The sequence below is a fragment of the Entelurus aequoreus genome, linkage group LG02, assembly GCF_033978785.1.
Source record: "Entelurus aequoreus isolate RoL-2023_Sb linkage group LG02, RoL_Eaeq_v1.1, whole genome shotgun sequence".
Lineage (NCBI taxonomy): Eukaryota > Metazoa > Chordata > Actinopteri > Syngnathiformes > Syngnathidae > Entelurus > Entelurus aequoreus.
Genome location: NC_084732.1, coordinates 90,977,173 through 90,995,798, shown reverse-complemented (window position 1 = coordinate 90,995,798; position 18,626 = coordinate 90,977,173). Strand labels below are relative to the sequence as shown.

Genomic DNA, 18,626 nt, shown 5'->3' with positions numbered 1-18,626 from the left:
ACACTTACATGTTTACTACACATTATACTACACAATAAGGTGTGACACACATGGACACACACACTTACATGTTTACTACACATTATACTACACAATAAGGTGTGACACACACACACACACACACTTACGTGTTTACTACACATTATACTACACAATAAGGTGTGACACACATGGACACACACACTTACATGTTTACTACACATTATAATACACAATAAGGTGTGACACACATGGACAAACACACACACACACACTTACATGTTTACTACACATTATACTACACAATAAGGTGTGACACACATGGACACACACACACACACACACACACACACACACACACACACACACACACTTACATGTTTACTACACATTATACTACACAATAAGGTGTGACACACACGGACACACACACTTACATGTTTACTACACATTATACTACACAATAAGGTGTGACACACATGGACACACACACACACTTACATGTTTACTACACATTATACTACACAATAAGGTGTGACACACATGGACACACACACACACACACACACACACACACACTTACATGTTTACTACACATTATACTACACAATAAGGTGTGACACACATGGACACACACACACACACACACACTTACATGTTTACTACACACTATACTACACAATAAAGTGTGACACACACACACACACACACACTTACATGTTTACTACTCCTTATACTACACAATAAAGTGTGACACACACACACACACACACACACACACACACACACATACACACACACACACACACACACACACACACTTACATGTTTACTACTCCTTATACTACACAATAAAGTGTGACACACACACACACACACACACATACACACACACACACACACTTACATGTTTACTACACATTATACTACACTGATGAACACAAGGACTTGGTGCAGTACCTCCAAAGATCCCCTAGGGCATCAAACTGGGTGCTCTAGGCACACATCAAACTGGACCATGTGCTAGGAGCCTTGGACCACCTGTGCTAAGAGTCTTGCGCCATGTGCTATGGGTCCTGAACCACCTGTGCTAGGCTTCTTGGACCATGTGCTAAGAGTCTTAGACCACCTGTGCTAAGAGTCTTGCGCCATGTGCTATGGGTCTTGAACCACCTGTGCTAGGCTTCTTGGACCATGTGCTAAGAGTCTTAGACCACCTGTGCTAAGAGTCTTGCGCCATGTGCTATGGGTCTTGAACCACCTGTGCTAGGCTTCTTGGACCATGTGCTAAGAGTCTTAGACCACCTGTGCTAAGAGTCTTGCGCCATGTGCTATGGGTCTTGAACCACCTGTGCTAGGCTTCTTGGACCATGTGCTAAGAGTCTTAGACCACCTGTGCTAAGAGTCTTGCGCCATGTGCTATGGGTCTTGAACCACCTGGGCTAGGCTTCTTGGACCATGTGCTAGGAGCCTTGGACCACCTGTGCTAAGAGCCTTGCGCCATGTGCTATGGGTCCTGAACCACCTGTGCTAGGCTTCTTGGACCATGTGCTAAGAGTCTTAGACCACCTGAGCTAAGAGTCTTGCGCCATGTGCTATGGGTCTTGAACCACCTGTGCTAGGCTTCTTGGACCATGTGCTAAGAGTCTTAGACCACCTGAGCTAAGAGTCTTGCGCCATGTGCTATGGGTCTTGAACCACCTGTGCTAGGCTTCTTGGACCATGTGCTAAGAGTCTTAGACCACCTGTGCTAAGAGTCTTGCGCCATGTGCTATGGGTCTTGAACCACCTGGGCTAGGCTTCTTGGACCATGTGCTAAGAGTCTTAGACCACCTGAGCTAAGAGTCTTACACCAAGTGCTATGGGTCTTGAACCACCTGTGCTAGGCTTCTTGGACCATGTGCTAAGAGTCTTAGAGCACCTGTGCTAAGAGTCTTAGACCACCTGTGCTAGAAGTCTTGGACAGCCTGTGCTAAGAGTTTTGCAACATGTGCTAGAAGTCTTGGACCACTTGTGCTAGGAGACTTGGACCACCTGTGCTAGGAGTCTTGCACCATGTGCTATGGGTCTTAGGCCACCTGTGCTAGGGTCTTGGAAGATGTTGTATTCATGCAGAAATTGTACACCAAGTGTTTTCACTTTCACTTTCACTTTCTGTCAACGTCTTGAAAAAAAGAATAAAAAAGAAAATTCAAGTCTTCCATTGAAATAATTTGCCAGCTTTAGTTGTCAATGGAAAAGCCCTGAAAGAGTGAGGAGGAACCAGCGCCCTCCTCTGGACGTGTTCGGTACTGTCAGCGTCACCACACTCCCAGCAACGTGAAGCAAGTGTGTGTAATATATGTTCATATTATACTTATTAATTACAGATTTGTTTTAAATGTATATTACTTTCTTTTTAAAGAATATATGCATCAGAGCAAATCATGTGATGACGTCATATCGACCACGCCCCTAACCACGCCCCCACCGCCACAAGTATTTTGTCAGTTTAGAGGAAACCCTCACATGAAGAAAATAAACATGTCTTACATTACGATCATGTTTTGTAGTGGTAGTCTGTGATATTTGTATGTAGTACATTGTTTTGTAGTGGTAGTCTGTGATATTTGTATGTAGTACATTGTTTTGTAGTGGTAGTCTGTGATATTTGTATGTAGTACATTGTTTTGTAGTGGTAGTCTGTGATATTTGTATGTAGTACATTGTTTTGTAGTGGTAGTCTGTGATATTTGTATGTAGTACATTGTTTTGTAGTGGTAGTCTGTGATATTTGTATGTAGTACATTGTTTTGTAGTGGTAGTCTGTGATATTTGTATGTAGTACATTGTTTTGTAGTGGTAGTCTGTGATATTTGTATGTAGTACATTGTTTTGTAGTGGTAGTCTGTGATATTTGTATGTAGTACATTGTTTTGTAGTAGTAGTCTGTGATATTTGTATGTACTACATTGTTTTGTAGTGGTAGTCTGTGATATTTGTATGTAGTACATTGTTTTGTAGTGGTAGTCTGTGATATTTGTATGTAGTACATTGTTTTGTAGTGGCAGTCTGTGATATTTGTATGTAGTACATTGTTTTGTAGTGGTAGTCTGTGATATTTGTATGTAGTACATTGTTTTGTAGTGGTAGTCTGTGATATTTGTATGTAGTACATTGTTTTGTAGTGGTAGTCTGTGATATTTGTATGTAGTACATTGTTTTGTAGTGGTAGTCTGTGATATTTGTATGTAGTACATTGTTTTGTACTTCTAGTCTGTGATATTTGTATGTAGTACATTGTTTTGTAGTGGTAGTCTGTGATATTTGTATGTAGTACATTGTTTTGTAGTGGTAGTCTGTGATATTTGTTATGTAGTACATTGTTTTGTACTTCTAGTCTGTGATATTTGTATGTAGTACATTGTTTTGTAGTAGTACTCTGTGATATTTGTATGTAGTACATTGTTTTGTAGTGGTAGTCTGTGATATTTGTATGTAGTACATTGTTTTGTAGTGGTAGTCTGTGATATTTGTATGTAGTACATTGTTTTGTAGTGGTAGTCTGTGATATTTGTATGTAGTATATTGTTTTGTAGTGGTAGTCTGTGATATTTGTATGTAGTACATTGTTTTGTAGTGGTAGTCTGTGATATTTGTATGTAGTACATTGTTTTGTAGTGGCAGTCTGTGATATTTGTATGTAGTACATTGTTTTGTAGTGGTAGTCTGTGATATTTGTATGTAGTACATTGTTTTGTAGTGGTAGTCTGTGATATTTGTATGTAGTACATTGTTTTGTAGTGGTAGTCTGTGATATTTGTATGTAGTACATTGTTTTGTAGTGGTAGTCTGTGATATTTGTATGTAGTATATTGTTTTGTAGTGGCAGTCTGTGATATTTGTATGTTGTACATTGTTTCGTAGTGGTAGTCTGTGATATTTGTATGTAGTACTTTGTTTTGTAGTGGTAGTCTGTGATATTTGTATGTAGTACATTGTTTTGTAGTGGTAGTCTGTGATATTTGTATGTAGTATATTGTTTTGTAGTGGAAGTCTGTGATATTTGTATGTAGTACATTGTTTTGTAGTAGTAGTCTGTGATATTTGTATGTAGTACATTGTTTTGTAGTGGTAGTCTGTGATATTTGTATGTAGTACATTGTTTTGTAGTGGTAGTCTGTGATATTTGTATGTAGTACATTGTTTTGTAGTGGTAGTCTGTGATATTTGTATGTAGTACATTGTTTTGTAGTGGTAGTCTGTGATATTTGTATGTAGTACATTGTTTTGTAATGGTAGTCTGTGATATTTGTATGTAGTACATTGTTTTGTAGTGGTAGTCTGTGATATTTGTATGTTCTTATATTTATTCTCATGTTTTTATTCTCATGTATTTATTCTCATGTTTGTATTATCATGTACTTATAGTCAGGTATTTATTCTCATGTTTTTATTTGCATGTATTTATTCTCATATTTATATTCTCATGTACTTATTGTCATGTATTTTTTCTCATGTTTTTATTTGCATGTTTACATTGTCATGTCCCTGTGCTTTTATTCTCATGTATTTATTGTCATGTACTTATTCGAATGTATTTTTTATCATGTTTTTGTTCTCATGTATTTATTGTCATGTACCTATTGTCATGTTTTTAATGTCATGCATTTATTCTCATGTGTTTATTCTAATGTTTATATTCTATTGTTTATATTCCCATGTTTATATGCTCATGTTTATATTCTCATGTATTTATCCTCATGTATTTATTGTCATGTTTTTTATTTTCATGTTTATATTCTCATGTATTTATTTTCATGGTTTTATTCTCAAGTTTTTTTTCCTATGTTTATATTGTCATGTGTTTATTCTCATGTTTCTCTTCTCAAGTATGTATTCTCATGTTTCTATTCTCATGTATTTATATACTCATGTTTATATTCTCATGTGTTTATTCTCATGTATTTATATTTATGTTTATATTCTCATGTGTTTATTCTCATGTATTTATATACTCATGTTTATATTCTCATGTGTTTATTCTCATGTATTTATATACTCATGTTTATATTCTCATGTGTTTATTCTCATGTTTCTCTTCTCAAGTATGTAGTCTCATGTTTTTATTCTCATGTATTTATATATTCATGTTTATATTGTCATGTGTTTATTCTCATGTTTGTCTTCTCAAGTATGTATTCTCATGTTTTTATTCTCATGTATTTATATACTCATGTTTATATTCTCATGTGTTTATTCTCATGTTTCTCTTCTCAAGTATGTATTCTCATGTTTTTATTCTCATGTATTTATATACTCATGTTTATATTCTCATGTGTTTATTCTCATGTATTTATATTGATGTTATATTCTCATGTGTTTATTTTCATGTATTTATATACTCATGTTTATATTCTCATGTGTTTATTCTCATGTATTTATATACTCATGTTTATATTGTCATGTGTTTATTCTCATGTATTTATATTGATGTTTATATTCTCATGTGTTTATTCTCATGTATGTATGTATGCTCACGTATTCATTCTCATGTTTTTATTCTCATGTTTTCGGTGCCCCAATTTAGCCCTGCCTTCCAGAATCGGCGTCTTATTTTGAAAAGCCCCGACAGGGCTTCCGGGTGCTGCCGTCCGCCTTGACGGTGAACCGAGACGATCCAGAGGCGACGCGCATCCTCACGCCAGCGACCCGAGCTTCGGCGCGTCCTGCCTGTGCGTGTGCGTGCGCGTGCGCGCGAGCGAGCGGCAGCAGCGTGCGTGATGCCCGCAGCAGCAGCAGCAGCGTCCTCATCCTCATCGTCATCTTCATCCTCATGCCCATCATCCTCATCCTCATCCTCATCCTCACCATCTCCGGCGGAACTTTGGACTGAATAAGCACGTGAGCTTGTTGAGCCTCTTTTTTTTTTCTTTTTCTTTTTTTTTTCTTTTTCTTTTGGGGGGGGGCGGGAGGGAGGGAGGGAGGGAGGGGGGGTCGATTTGTTTGGATGTGCCTCCTCGTCGCACCTTTTGCGGACACGCGGGAATTCACCTCGGCTTTGGCGCCATCGCCCCCGCGGGCGCGCGCGACATGCCGTTCGCCAAGAGGACGGTGGAGCCGCAGCTGCTGTGCCGACGTCACGTGTCGGACCACGACGACGGCGTGATGCCCGACGACCTGAGCGGCGTCAGTCACGTGCTCCTGTCGCGGACCCTGCGCCACCTGTCCGACTTGGCGCGGCACGCCTGCTCCATCTTCCAGGAGCTCGAGGACGACATCGTGGCCGCGGACCGCAGGGTGCGCGCGCTCCGCAACAAGATCAAACGCATCCAGCGCGCCGCCGACGCCTTGGACCCCAAAAAGGAGGCCGTGCGTGAGTACACCGCCGCGAGCACGCGCCTGCTGGCGTGTGCTTTTTGCGCGCACGCGCACCTCATGCCGACGCGTGGCGTGAAATGCGATTATTCATCGCTGCCGTGGCGGGAATGTGCGAGCGCGCGCGCGCGCGTGGGGCGTGTGTTGCCGCTGCAATGGCGCCGTGACTGCGGGCTGCGTGCGCGCGCACGTGCACATGCGTGTCGGCTCACGCCGTCTCACGCGTGATTAAAATATCGCTCGACTATTTTCTCATGAGCTTCCCGCCCTTCGCACGTGCAGCAGCTTGATGAAAATGAGTGAGTTGTTGCAGTAGTTCATAGTTCATTTGTCTCCTCCTCCTGCTCTATCTCTTTCTCTCACGCCCCCCCAGGGATATAGTTTCTCTCACGCCCCCCTAAGGGATATAGTTTCTCTCACGCCCCCCTAAGGGATATAGTTTCTCTCACGCCCCCCTAAGGGATATAGTTTCTCTCACGCCCCCCAAGGGATATAGTTTCTCTCACGCCCCCCTAAGGGATATAGTTTCTCTCACGCCCCCCTAAGGGATATAGTTTCTCTCACGCCCCCCAAGGGATATAGTTTCTCTCACGCCCCCCTAAGGGATATAGTTTCTCTCACGCCCCCCTAAGGGATATAGTTTCTCTCACGCCCCCCTAAGGGATATAGTTTCTCTCACGCCCCCCCAGGGATATAGTTTCTCTAATGTTTCTCTCACGCCCCCCTAAGGGATATAGTTTCTCTCACGCCCCCCTAAGGGATATAGTTTCTCTCACGCCCCCCAAGGGATATAGTTTCTCTCAAACCCCCCTAAGGGATATAGTTTCTCCCACGCCCCCCTAAGGGATATAGTTTCTCTCACGCCCCCCAAGGGATGTAGTTTCTCTCATGCCCCCCTAAGGGATATAGTTTCTCTCACGCCCCCCAAGGGATATAGTTTCTCTCAAACCCCCCTAAGGGATATAGTTTCTCCCACGCCCCCCTAAGGGATATAGTTTCTCTCACGCCCCCCTAAGAGATATAGTTTCACTCACGCCCCCCAAGGGATATAGTTTCTCTCAAACCCCCCTAAGGGATATAGTTTCTCCCACGCCCCCCTAAGGGATATAGTTTCTCTCACGCCCCCCTAAGGGATATAGTTTCTCTCATGCCCCCCTAAGGGATATAGTTTCTCTCACGCCCCCTAAGGGATATAGTTTCTCTCACGCCCCCCAAGGGATATAGTTTCTCTCACGCCCCCCAAGGGATATAGTTTCTCTCACACCCCCCTAAGGGATATAGTTTCTCTCACGCCCCCCAAGGGATATACTTTCTCTCAAACCCCCCTAAGGGATATAGTTTCTCTCACGCCCCCCTAAGGGATATAGTTTCTCTCACGCCCCCCAAGGGATATAGTTTCTCTCAAACCCCCCTAAGGGATATAGTTTCTCCCACGTCCCCCTAAGAGATATAGTTTCTCTCACGCCCCCCTAAGAGATATAGTTTCTCTCACACCCCCCTAAGGGATATAGTTTCTCTCACGCCCCCCAAAGGATATAGTTTCTCTCAAACTCCCCTAAGGGATATAGTTTCTCTCACGCCCCCCTAAGGGATATAGTTTCTCTCATGCCCCCCCCCCGCCCCCCTTAAGGGATATAGTTTTTTTCACGCCCCTATTTGTGTTAATGTAAAATTAATTATCTGTACATGTCAAGATAGTTCTTTACTAACAATATAGATGTTATTATGTCATTGCCTCTTTCCCCCAACACCTCGCACGCCCCCCCCTACTTTCTCACAGTTAAATTTTACCAGGGGACCACATTTTTTCACGCCCCTCCCTAAGGGATATAGTTTCTCTCACCCCCACCCCCTTAAGGGATATAGTTTTTTCACACCCCCTATTTGGGTTACTGTTAATTTATTATCTGTACGTGTCAAGATAGTTCTTTACTAACATAATAGATGTTATTATGTCATTGCCTCTTTCCCCCATCACCTCGCACGCCCCCCCAACTTTCTCAAAGTTAAATTTTACAATTTTTTCACGCACTCCGAAAGGAATGGTTTTTTTAAATCTACCTTTTTTTAATCTACATTTATGTATCTACCTGTACATGTCAATATGTACGCTATTGCATATTGTCTCTCACGCCCCCCAAAGTGAATGTTTATCTAGTAATCTACCTCTACCTGTCAATATATACACTATTACACTATTGCCTCTCACGCCCCCTGAAGATAATGATAATTTAGTAATCTACCTGTATATGTCAATATATACACTATTACACTATTGTCTCTCACACCCCCTGAAGTACATGTTTATTTATTAATCTACCTGTACGTGTCACTATATACGCTATTATGCTATTGCCTCTCACGCTCCCCTGAAGGGAATGTTTATTTATTAATCTACCAGTATGTCTCACTATATATGCTATTATGCTATTGCCTCTCACGCCCCCTTGAAAAGAATGTTTATATATTAATCCACCAGTATGTGTCACTATATACGTTATTGCCTCTCACGCCCCCCGTAATGTAATGTTTATTTAGTAAGTACATGTCACTATATATACTATGGTCTCTCACGCCCCCCTGAAGTGATTATTTATTTATTAATCTACCAGTATGTGTCACTATATACACTATTGTGCTGTTGCCTCTCACGCCCCCCAGAAGTTAATGTTTATTTAGTAATCTACCTCTATGTGTCAATATATTCGCTATTGCCTCTCACGCCCCCCTGAAGTGAATGTTTATTTATTAACCTACCTGTCAATATATACATCAATTTAATGAAACTTTGGATGACATTATTACACTTATGTGGGCATTTGAGTGTATTCTGTGTGCCTGCATGGCCCCCTCTCGCCCTCTCTGCTGTCTTTCCTTCTTGTTTTATGCCACCCGCCTGCTCTGATGTCGACAAAATTAATATTTACACGTTTATTTATGTTTTATTCCTCCCCCACTTGCTCTGATGTCTACAAAATTAATGACACATGTATTTATGTTTTACGCCCCCGCCTGCGCTGATGTCTACAAAATTAATAATTACACATTTATTTATGTTTTACACCCCCCTCCTGCGCTGATGTCTACAAAATTAATATATACACGTTTATTTATGTTTTATCCCCCCCGCCTGCTCTGATGTCTACAAAATTCATATTTACATGTTTATTTATGTTTTATGATAGCATTGCGCGTTCCATTTTGTTAGCATTATGTGTTGATAGCATTGCGTGTGTATTTAGCATTGGATGTTGACAGCATTGCGTGTTGATAGAATTGTGTGTTGTTAGCTTCACATGTTGCCTCTCACGCCCCCCCTGAAGTGAATGTTTAGCATTGCATGTTGATAGAATAGCGTGTTGTTAGTGTTACGTGTTGTTAGCCTTACGTGTTGTTAGCTTTGTGTGTTGTTAGCTTTATTGTTGTTAGCTTTGCGTGTCGTTAGCCTTACGTGTTGTTAGCTTTGTGTGTTGTTAGCTTTATTGTTGTTAGCTTTGTGTGTTGTTAGCTTTGCGTGTTGTTAGCTTTACGTGTTGTTAGCCTTACGTGTTGTTAGCTTTGTGTGTTGTTAGCTTTATTGTTGTTAGCTTTGTGTGTTGTTAGCTTTGCGTGTTGTTAGCTTTACGTGTTGTTAGCTTTACGTGTTGTTAGCTTTGCGTGTTGTTACAATTGCGTGTTGATAGAATTGTGTGTGGTTAGCTTGATGTGTTATTAGCTTAGCATGTCCTGTGTTGCGCTGTCTGTCAGCTGCTAATGGCTGATAGCAGTTAGCATCAACGAGCTCTGACAACAGCAATCCTGCGAGGATGAGAATATTTTAGTGCACACGTTGAGTCTGCGGCTCCTCAGAAGATCTTCAATGTGCATCTGACAGACTTTCACCTGTTTACACATCACATAATGACAATAATACATATACATATCATTAGAATAATAATATTATAATAATTATTATAATAATATCATAATAATAACAAATATACATTAATATCATAATAATGATAATAATGATATAATAATATTTAATCATAATAATATTAACAATAATAATAATAATAATAAATATAAATAATATAATAATAATAATAATAATAATATTAATAACATAATTATAATAATATTACAGCAATAATAATAAATATACATAATATAATAATAATAATATCCATCCATCCATTTTCTTCCGCTTATCCGCGGTCGGGTCGCCCAGACTTTCCTCTCCCCAGCCACTTGGTCCAGCTCCTCCCGGGGGATCCCGCGGCGTTCCCAGGCCAGCCGGGAGACATAGTCTTCCCAACGTGTCCTGGGTCTTCCCCGTGGCCTCCTACCGGTCGGACGTGCCCTAAACACCTCCCTAGGGAGGCGTTGGGGTGGCATCCTGAGCAGATACCCAACCACCTCATCTGGCTCCTCTCCATGTGGAGGCTTTACTTTGAGCTCCTCCCAGCTTCTCACCCTATCTCTAAGGGAGAGACCCACCACCCGGCGGAGGAAACTCATTTGGGCCGCTTGTACCCGTGATCTTGTCCTTTTCTTGTCCCAAAGCTCATGACCATAGGTGAGGATGGGAACGTAGATCGACCGCTAAATTGAGAGCTTTGCCTTCCGGCTCAGCTCCTTCTTCACCACAACGGATCGATACAGCGTCCGCATTACTGAAGATGCCGCACCGATCCGCCTGTCGATCTCACGATCCACTCTTCCCTCACTCGTGAACAAGACTCCCAGGTACTTGAACTCCTCCACTTGGGGCAAGATCTCCTCCCCAACCCGGAGATGGCACTCCGCCCTTTCCCGGGTGAGAACCATGGACTCGGACTTGGAGGTGCTGATCCTCATCCAAGTCGCTTCACAATCAGCTGCGAACCGATCCAGTGAGAGCTGAAGATCCTGGCCAGTTGAAGCCATCAGGACCACATCATCCTAATCCTGCAGCCACCAAACCAGATCCCTTCAACGCCCGGACTGCGCCTAGAAAGTCTGTCCATAAAAGTTATGAACAGAATCTGTGACAAAGGGCAGCCTTGGCGGAGTCCAACCCTCACTACAGTTGATCTACAGTTGACCTACACTTGATCCACAGTTGATCTACAGTTGATCTACAGTTTACCTACACTTGATCCACAGTTGATCTACAGTTGATCCACAGTTGACCTACAGTTGATCTACAGTTGATCCACAGTTGATCTAAAGTAGATTTACACTTGATCCACAGTTGATCTACAGTTGATCCACAGTTGATCTACAGTTGATCCACAGTTGATCTACAGTAGATCTACACTTGATCTACAGTTGATCCACAGTTGATCTACAGTTGACCTACAGTTGATCTACAGTTGATCTACACTTGACCTACAGTTGATCTACAGTTGATCCACAGTTGATCTACAGTTGACCTACAGTTGATCCACAGTTGATCTACAGTTGACCTACAGTTGATCTACAGTTTATCCACAGTTGATCTACAGTAGATCTACACTTGATCTACAGTTGATCCACAGTTGATCTACAGTTGACCTACAGTTGATCTACAATTGATCCACAGTTGATCTACAGTTGATCTACACTTGATTTACAGTTGATCCACAGTTGATCTACAGTTGATCCACAGTTGATCTACAGTTGATCCACAGTTGATCCGCAGTTGGTCTACAGTTGATCTACAGTTGATCCACAGTTGATCTACAGTTGATCCACAGTTGATCTACAGTTGATCTACAGTTGATCCACAGTTGATCTACAGTTGATCTACAGTTGATCCACAGTTGATCCGCAGTTGGTCTACAGTTGACCTACGGTTGATCCACAGTTGATCCACAGTTAATCTACAGTTGATCCACGGTTGATCTACACTTGACCTACAGTTGATCCACAGTTGATCCACAGTTGATCTACAGTTGATCTACAGTTGATCCACAGTTGATCTACAGTTGACCTACAGTTGATCTACAATTGATCCACAGTTGATCTACAGTTGATCTACACTTGATTTACAGTTGATCCACAGTTGATCTACAGTTGATCCACAGTTGATCTACAGTTGATCTACAGTTGATCCACAGTTGATCCGCAGTTGGTCTACAGTTGATCTACAGTTGATCCACAGTTGATCTACAGTTGATCCACAGTTGATCTACAGTTGATCTACAGTTGATCCACAGTTGATCTACAGTTGATCTACAGTTGATCCACAGTTGATCCGCAGTTGGTCTACAGTTGACCTACAGTTGATCCACAGTTGATCCACAGTTAATCTACAGTTGATCCACAGTTGATCTACACTTGACCTACAGTTGATCCACAGTTGATCCACAGTTGATCTACAGTTGATCTACAGTTGATCCACAGTTGATCTACAGTTGATCTACAGTTGATCCACAGTTGATCCATAGTTGATCCACAGTTGATCCACAGTTGATCCACAGTTGATCCACAGTTGATCTACAGTTGATCCACAGTTGATCTACAGTTGATCTACAGTTGATCCACAGTTGATCCGCAGTTGGTCTACAGTTGACCTACAGTTGATCCACAGTTGATCCACAGTTAATCTACAGTTGATCCACAGTTGATCCACAGTTGATCCTGGCCTAGTTTCCCATGAATATGGAGATACTTGACACATCTTCCATCTTTCACATTTCTGCACTTTGACGCCACGAGTGAGAGAAGGTTTGATTTAGTGTGTGAGAGAGACGGAGGAAGACAAGTGAAGAAGTAAAAATGAGGAATAATTGTCATTCTGCTGAGAACAGGAAGACAATTGGCAAAAAGTTCATGAAGAAAACTGCTGGTGAAAATATTGACTGTACAGTCGTTTGGAACAGCAAAGTAGGATTATTATTCACAAATGTCATCTTTTCATGACAACAAACAGTTACATGTTATTATGAATGTTACTATATGACATATATACTTACATCATGTATATATTACATGTTATTATGAATGTTACTACATGACATAATTACTTACATCATGTATATATTACATGTTCTTATGAATGTTACTACATGACATATATACTTACATCACGTATATATTACATGTTATTATGAATGTTACTACATGACATAATTACTTACATCATGTATATATTACATGTTATTATGAATGTTACTACATGACATATATACTTACATCATGTATATATTACATGTTATTATGAATGTTACTACATGACGTATATAGTTGATTTAAACATGTATTATTTACCTTCTTGTTCACTTCTGGAGTTGCTCAGGATGTGAGGGCCCAGGCGGGTGTGGGGAGTCCCCGGCTGAGTGCTTGTATGTTGGACTTGGACTTGCTAATGTTGCTCTGGAGAGGGAGCTCTTGTCCCCGCAACCCCATTCCGGATAATCGGTTGAAGATGGATGGATGGATGGACGGACGGATGGATGGATAGATGGATGGATGGATGGATGGATGGATGGATGGATGGATGGATGGATGGATGGATGGATGGATGGATGGATGGATGGATGGACGGACGGATGGATGGATAGATGGATGGATGGATGGATGGATGGATGGATGGATGGATGGATGGATGGACACTCCTTTCACACAATATAGTAGCCATAAGTGTCAATGACTGCACTCACTGGTAGCATCATCGCTGTGGTTGTCACCCGGCCACTACAACACGTCCACTACCTGGAAATACTTTATCACATCCTGGGTCAAGTTAGAACTGGACTTCCATGGGCCGGAACCACAAAAACTGTTTCGCCAAAACTTGGTCAACTTGACAGTCCTTGACCATTCGCTGTGTTGTTAGCATTCCGTGTTGTTAGGTAAGTCCTGCTGTTGTCTCTTGACATTTCTCACACTAAAGTCCCCCCAATGTGGAGATGTGTTATTGACGAGGCAGGAGAGGAAGCTCAAGGCCAAAAGTTGGTCAATCAATCAATCAATCAAAGTTGACTTATATAGCCCTAAATCACGAGTTAAGATTAGCCGCCGTGTTGTTAGCATTGTTTAGACCTAATCACAAACAGAGAGATATCTTTTTTTTTTTAATTTCAGGGGTTTTTTTGCGATTTACCTGATGTTGCCATCATTTCTGATGAAAAGCAGTCCAGAAAACTTTTACAATTGATAATTTCCAATGAATAGAAACAAAACTATAATAATAATAATAATAATTAAAGCTGCAAGCAGCGATGGACAGGACCGACTTTGAAGGCTCGTAAAATCCAAACCGTAGCACTTGTCAAAACTCTTTTGTCAACTTTTAATCAGAAGGGTTCAATCTCTCTCCTGTGCTAGTTTGAAGCCGACACGACAAACGCGCTCAGAGGAGATCATGTTTGAAAAAAGGTGACTGTTTTTACACAACTTTTGTTTTGAAGGGGGAATTGCAAACTTCCTGTTGATTTTTGCTGGAGGTTGTCAGTGTATGAAATATAGGTCTAAGTGAGACCTACATAGAGGTTTTTGTTTCATGTCTCTACCACATTCCTACTGAGAGTTACAGGCAGTTTTGTCTGTGTTTTCTTCCTAGGGGGCGCTGGAGCGCAATTTTGAGTTTTGGGGTTTGTTTTTTAGGGTCCGCCAGTACCCTGTATAAAGGACTCCCACAGGGAGTCCTTTATACAGGTTACAAAGGAACCTATTGAATTTGTAAGGTTTTATTATTATTCTTTATTATTATTCCGCAGCTTTGCGGACTACTTTGCCCCCCTTAACATGCTTCAAAACTCACCAAATTTTTCGCACACATAAAAAAACGCGAACAAAACTCTTTGGTAAAAAAAACCAAACCCCAAAAATCACAATTGCTCTCTAGCGCCCCCTAGGAAGAAAACCTTCTCTAACTCCCAGTAGGAATGTCGTAGAAACATGAAACAAAAAGCTCTATGTAGGTCTTACTTAGACCTACTTTTCATTCATTTATTTCTTCGGGCAAAAATTAACAGGAAGTTGGCAATTCCCCGTTCAAAACAAAAAATGACTAAAAACACTCATTTTTGATTTTTGAGCAGTAATTTGACCCCCTTAAAATACTTCAAAACTCACCAAACTTCTCACACACATCAGGACTGGTGGAAACTGCGATCTAAAAAAAAACCGAACCCCAAAACTCAAAATTGTCCTCTACATAATTTTTTGGAAAAAACAGAGAAAAAAACTGCTCCTCAGAGGAAAACTCAGACATAACTGCTTGTAACTTCCGGTAGGAACGTCATGAAACAAAAGCCTCTACGTAGGTCTCACTTAGACCTACATTTCATACATTGACACCCTTCAGCAAAAATCAACAGGAAGTTTGTAATCTCCATTTCAAAACAACATTTTTGTACAAAACGGTCACCAAACATCAAACGTTATCTCCTCTGAGCGCGTTTGTCGTTTTGGCTTCAAACTGCTGCAGGAGAGAGATTGAACCCTTCTGCTTAAAAGTTGACGACGGCGTTTTGATACGTGCTACGGTTTTGATTGTACGAGCCTTCAAAGACCCGCAGCACTGATGCTGCACCGCTGCCAAAAATGACAACGGAACATGCAATTTCTTCTTTTTTGTCCTCAAAATTCTACACACAATACCCTATAATGACAATGTGAACTCAGACACAACTTCCTCTAACTCCCAGTACCAATATCGTAGAGACACGAAACAAAAACCTCTATGTAGGTCTCACTCAGGACTACCACTGGACAAAAGTATTGGACACCTAGGACTAGCACCTGCCAAAATGCGGACCCGACCAATGCTGCTTGCAGCTTTAATTTTGATTAGATCGCAATTTTCGCCAGTCCTGATGTGTGCGTCCAATTTGGTGAGTTTTGAAGCATGTTGAGGGGGTCAAATTACAGCTCAAAGAGGCGGCGGAATAATAATAAAACGCTAGAAATTCAATAGGGTCCTCTGTCCCAAAGGGGCTTGGTCGGTCCCTAATAACTATAATACCCAAATAAAACTTCATTTAAGACTTAATTTTGGACAAAAATATACTGTATGAAGAATATGATACAAAAAATAAAATCTGTGATTTTGTGAGGCGACTTAAAAGTTAAATGTTATAAAATAACGTTTAAAAAATATATGTATAATACAATATTACATGTCATGATTGTTAGCTTGGAGGCAACACATTCACACTTCAACATGCTTGTACAGTATTGATCGATCATCCTGGGCTAGTTGGATGTTCCACTGTGAGATATAAATATTGTGTGCAACATTAATAGTATGATCGTCCTCAGCAAGTAACGCAACAATGTGCACAGATTAGCAAAGTCATGTGACCTCCCAGCAGGGGATTAGGAATGATGCACCTTTTTACATCAAGTCATGTGACTTCATTCAGCAGTTTGTTCAACGTTACGCGAGACCTCACTTTGGTGGTCAACAGTGGTGGTCAAATATGATTAGGCAGAAGGATGAATATTTGGGCTATGGAAAGTGATCACATGGTACATTCATGTTGTCTCTCACATGTGAGACGTAAACGAGCCTTCACTCATGTGGGGAAGTCAGCCAGTCAGATGTGACACTAGTGTGTGTGTGTGTGTGTGTGTGTGTGTGTGTGTGTGTGTGTGTGTGTGTGTGTGTGTGTGTGTGTGTGTGTGTGTGTGTGTGTGTGTGTGTGTGTGTGTGTGTGTTGTATTTCTAGCCTTCTTGAGACATGAAGAAGGAAAAGTATCTTCCATATGAGGAGGTGTGAACAAGTGATGACATAAACATCAAAATTGAGGGTGGCCCCAAAAAGGAGGGATTTTTAAAAGTGCTCCCCCTCTGGTCAACATATGACATAACAAGTGTGTGTAAGAGATTGAAATGCGCTCCCCTTTGGCCAAAATTAATATTAAAAAAAAAAAAAAAAAAAATGTGTATACTGTAATAATTGCAAGTAAATAATGAAGATTAAAAACCAATTACAAACAAAAAAATTCATTAATGAACTAAAAGCAGTCTTTTTCTCACAATGTGTCGACTTTTTTCTTATAAAATTGGGAACAATTTCTCATATTCTTTCTGTTTCTCTAATATTGCAATATTGTCTTGTAAAATTTTTAATTTTCAATACAAAATGGGGACATTTGTCATATAAAATTCTGACTTTTATCACAATAATGCCAATTTTTTTTGTCGTTCTTGTAAAACGGTGACTTTTTTGGAGTAAAATGATGACTTTTGTCATCAATTTGCCAAATAAAATTCTGATGATTATTACAACATTGCCAACATTTTTAAGTTTTCTTATAAAATTGTGACTTGTGGAGTAAAATGACGACTCTTTTCATAAAATTGCCCACATTTTAAGCGTTTCTTGTAAAATTGCAACTGTTGTTGAGTAAAATTCCAACTTTTATCATAATATTGCACAAATGTTCAGTTTTTCCTTGTCACATTTTGACTTGCGTTGAGTAAAATGAGGACTTTTATTATAATACTGACAACATTCTAAGTTTTTCTGGTGAAATTGTGACCTTTTTCTTGTGAAATTACAACTCATTTTTCACAACAAGCTTTTTTATATATGCATAGTATGTATATATTATTAATGTTGTAAATACACTTCTTTATATATCTAGAAAGGCTGGTCCTAAAGAGGGAGGCTTTTTTCTCAGCTCTCAAGAAGGTAACAAATTACAAGTGTGTGTGTGTGTGTGTGTGTGTGTGTGTGTGTGTGTGTGTGTGTGTGTGTGTGTGTGTGTGTGTGTGTGTGTGTGTGTGTGTGTGTGTGTGTGTGTGTGTGTGTGTGTGTGTGTGTGTGTGTGTGTGTGTGAGTGTGTGTGTGTGTGTGTGTGTGTGTGTGCGTGTGTGTGTGGGTGCGTGTGTGTGTGTGTGTGTGTGTGTGTGTGTGCGTGTGTGCGTGTGTTGTATTTCTAGCCTTCTTGGGACATGAAGAAGGAAAAGTATCTTCCATATGAGGAGGTGTGCACAAGTGATGACATAAACATCAAAATTGAGGGTGGTCCCAAAAAGGAGGGATTTTTAAAAGTGCTCCCCCTCTGGTCAACATATGACATAACAAGTGTGTGTAAGAAATTGAAATGCGCTCCCCTTTGGCCAAAATTAATATTAAAAAAAATAAAAAAATATGTGTATACTGTAATAATTTCAAGTAAATAATGAAGATTAAAAACCAATTACAAACAAAACAATTAATTAATTAACTAAAAGCAGTCTTTTTTTCACAATGTGTCGACTTTTTTCTTATAGAATTGGGAACAATTTCTCATATTCTTTCTGTTTCTCTAATATTGCAATATTTTCTTGTAAAATTTTAAATTTTTAATACAAAATGGTGACATTTGTCATATAAAATTCTGACTTT

General features: G+C 40.4%; 2 protein-coding genes across 3 annotated transcripts in view; one reads left to right on the top strand and one right to left on the bottom strand.

Moving 5' to 3' along the window:
- The window catches only part of ace2 (angiotensin I converting enzyme 2), a 37,726-nt gene extending 36,243 nt beyond the window's left edge, over nt 1-1,483 (bottom strand). The window contains exon 1 of the mRNA XM_062036787.1: nt 1,474-1,483. Within this exon, the coding sequence (XP_061892771.1) occupies nt 1,474-1,483 (10 nt within the window). The remainder of the gene's footprint in view (nt 1-1,473) is intronic.
- A 4,568-nt stretch (nt 1,484-6,051) lies between these two features.
- nhsb (Nance-Horan syndrome b (congenital cataracts and dental anomalies)) overlaps nt 6,052-18,626 on the top strand; it is a 70,470-nt gene continuing 57,895 nt past the window's right edge. For both annotated transcript variants that reach the window (XM_062034794.1, XM_062034786.1), the window contains exon 1: nt 6,052-6,334. In XM_062034794.1, coding sequence (XP_061890778.1) covers nt 6,052-6,334 — 283 coding nt within the window. The remainder of the gene's footprint in view (nt 6,335-18,626) is intronic.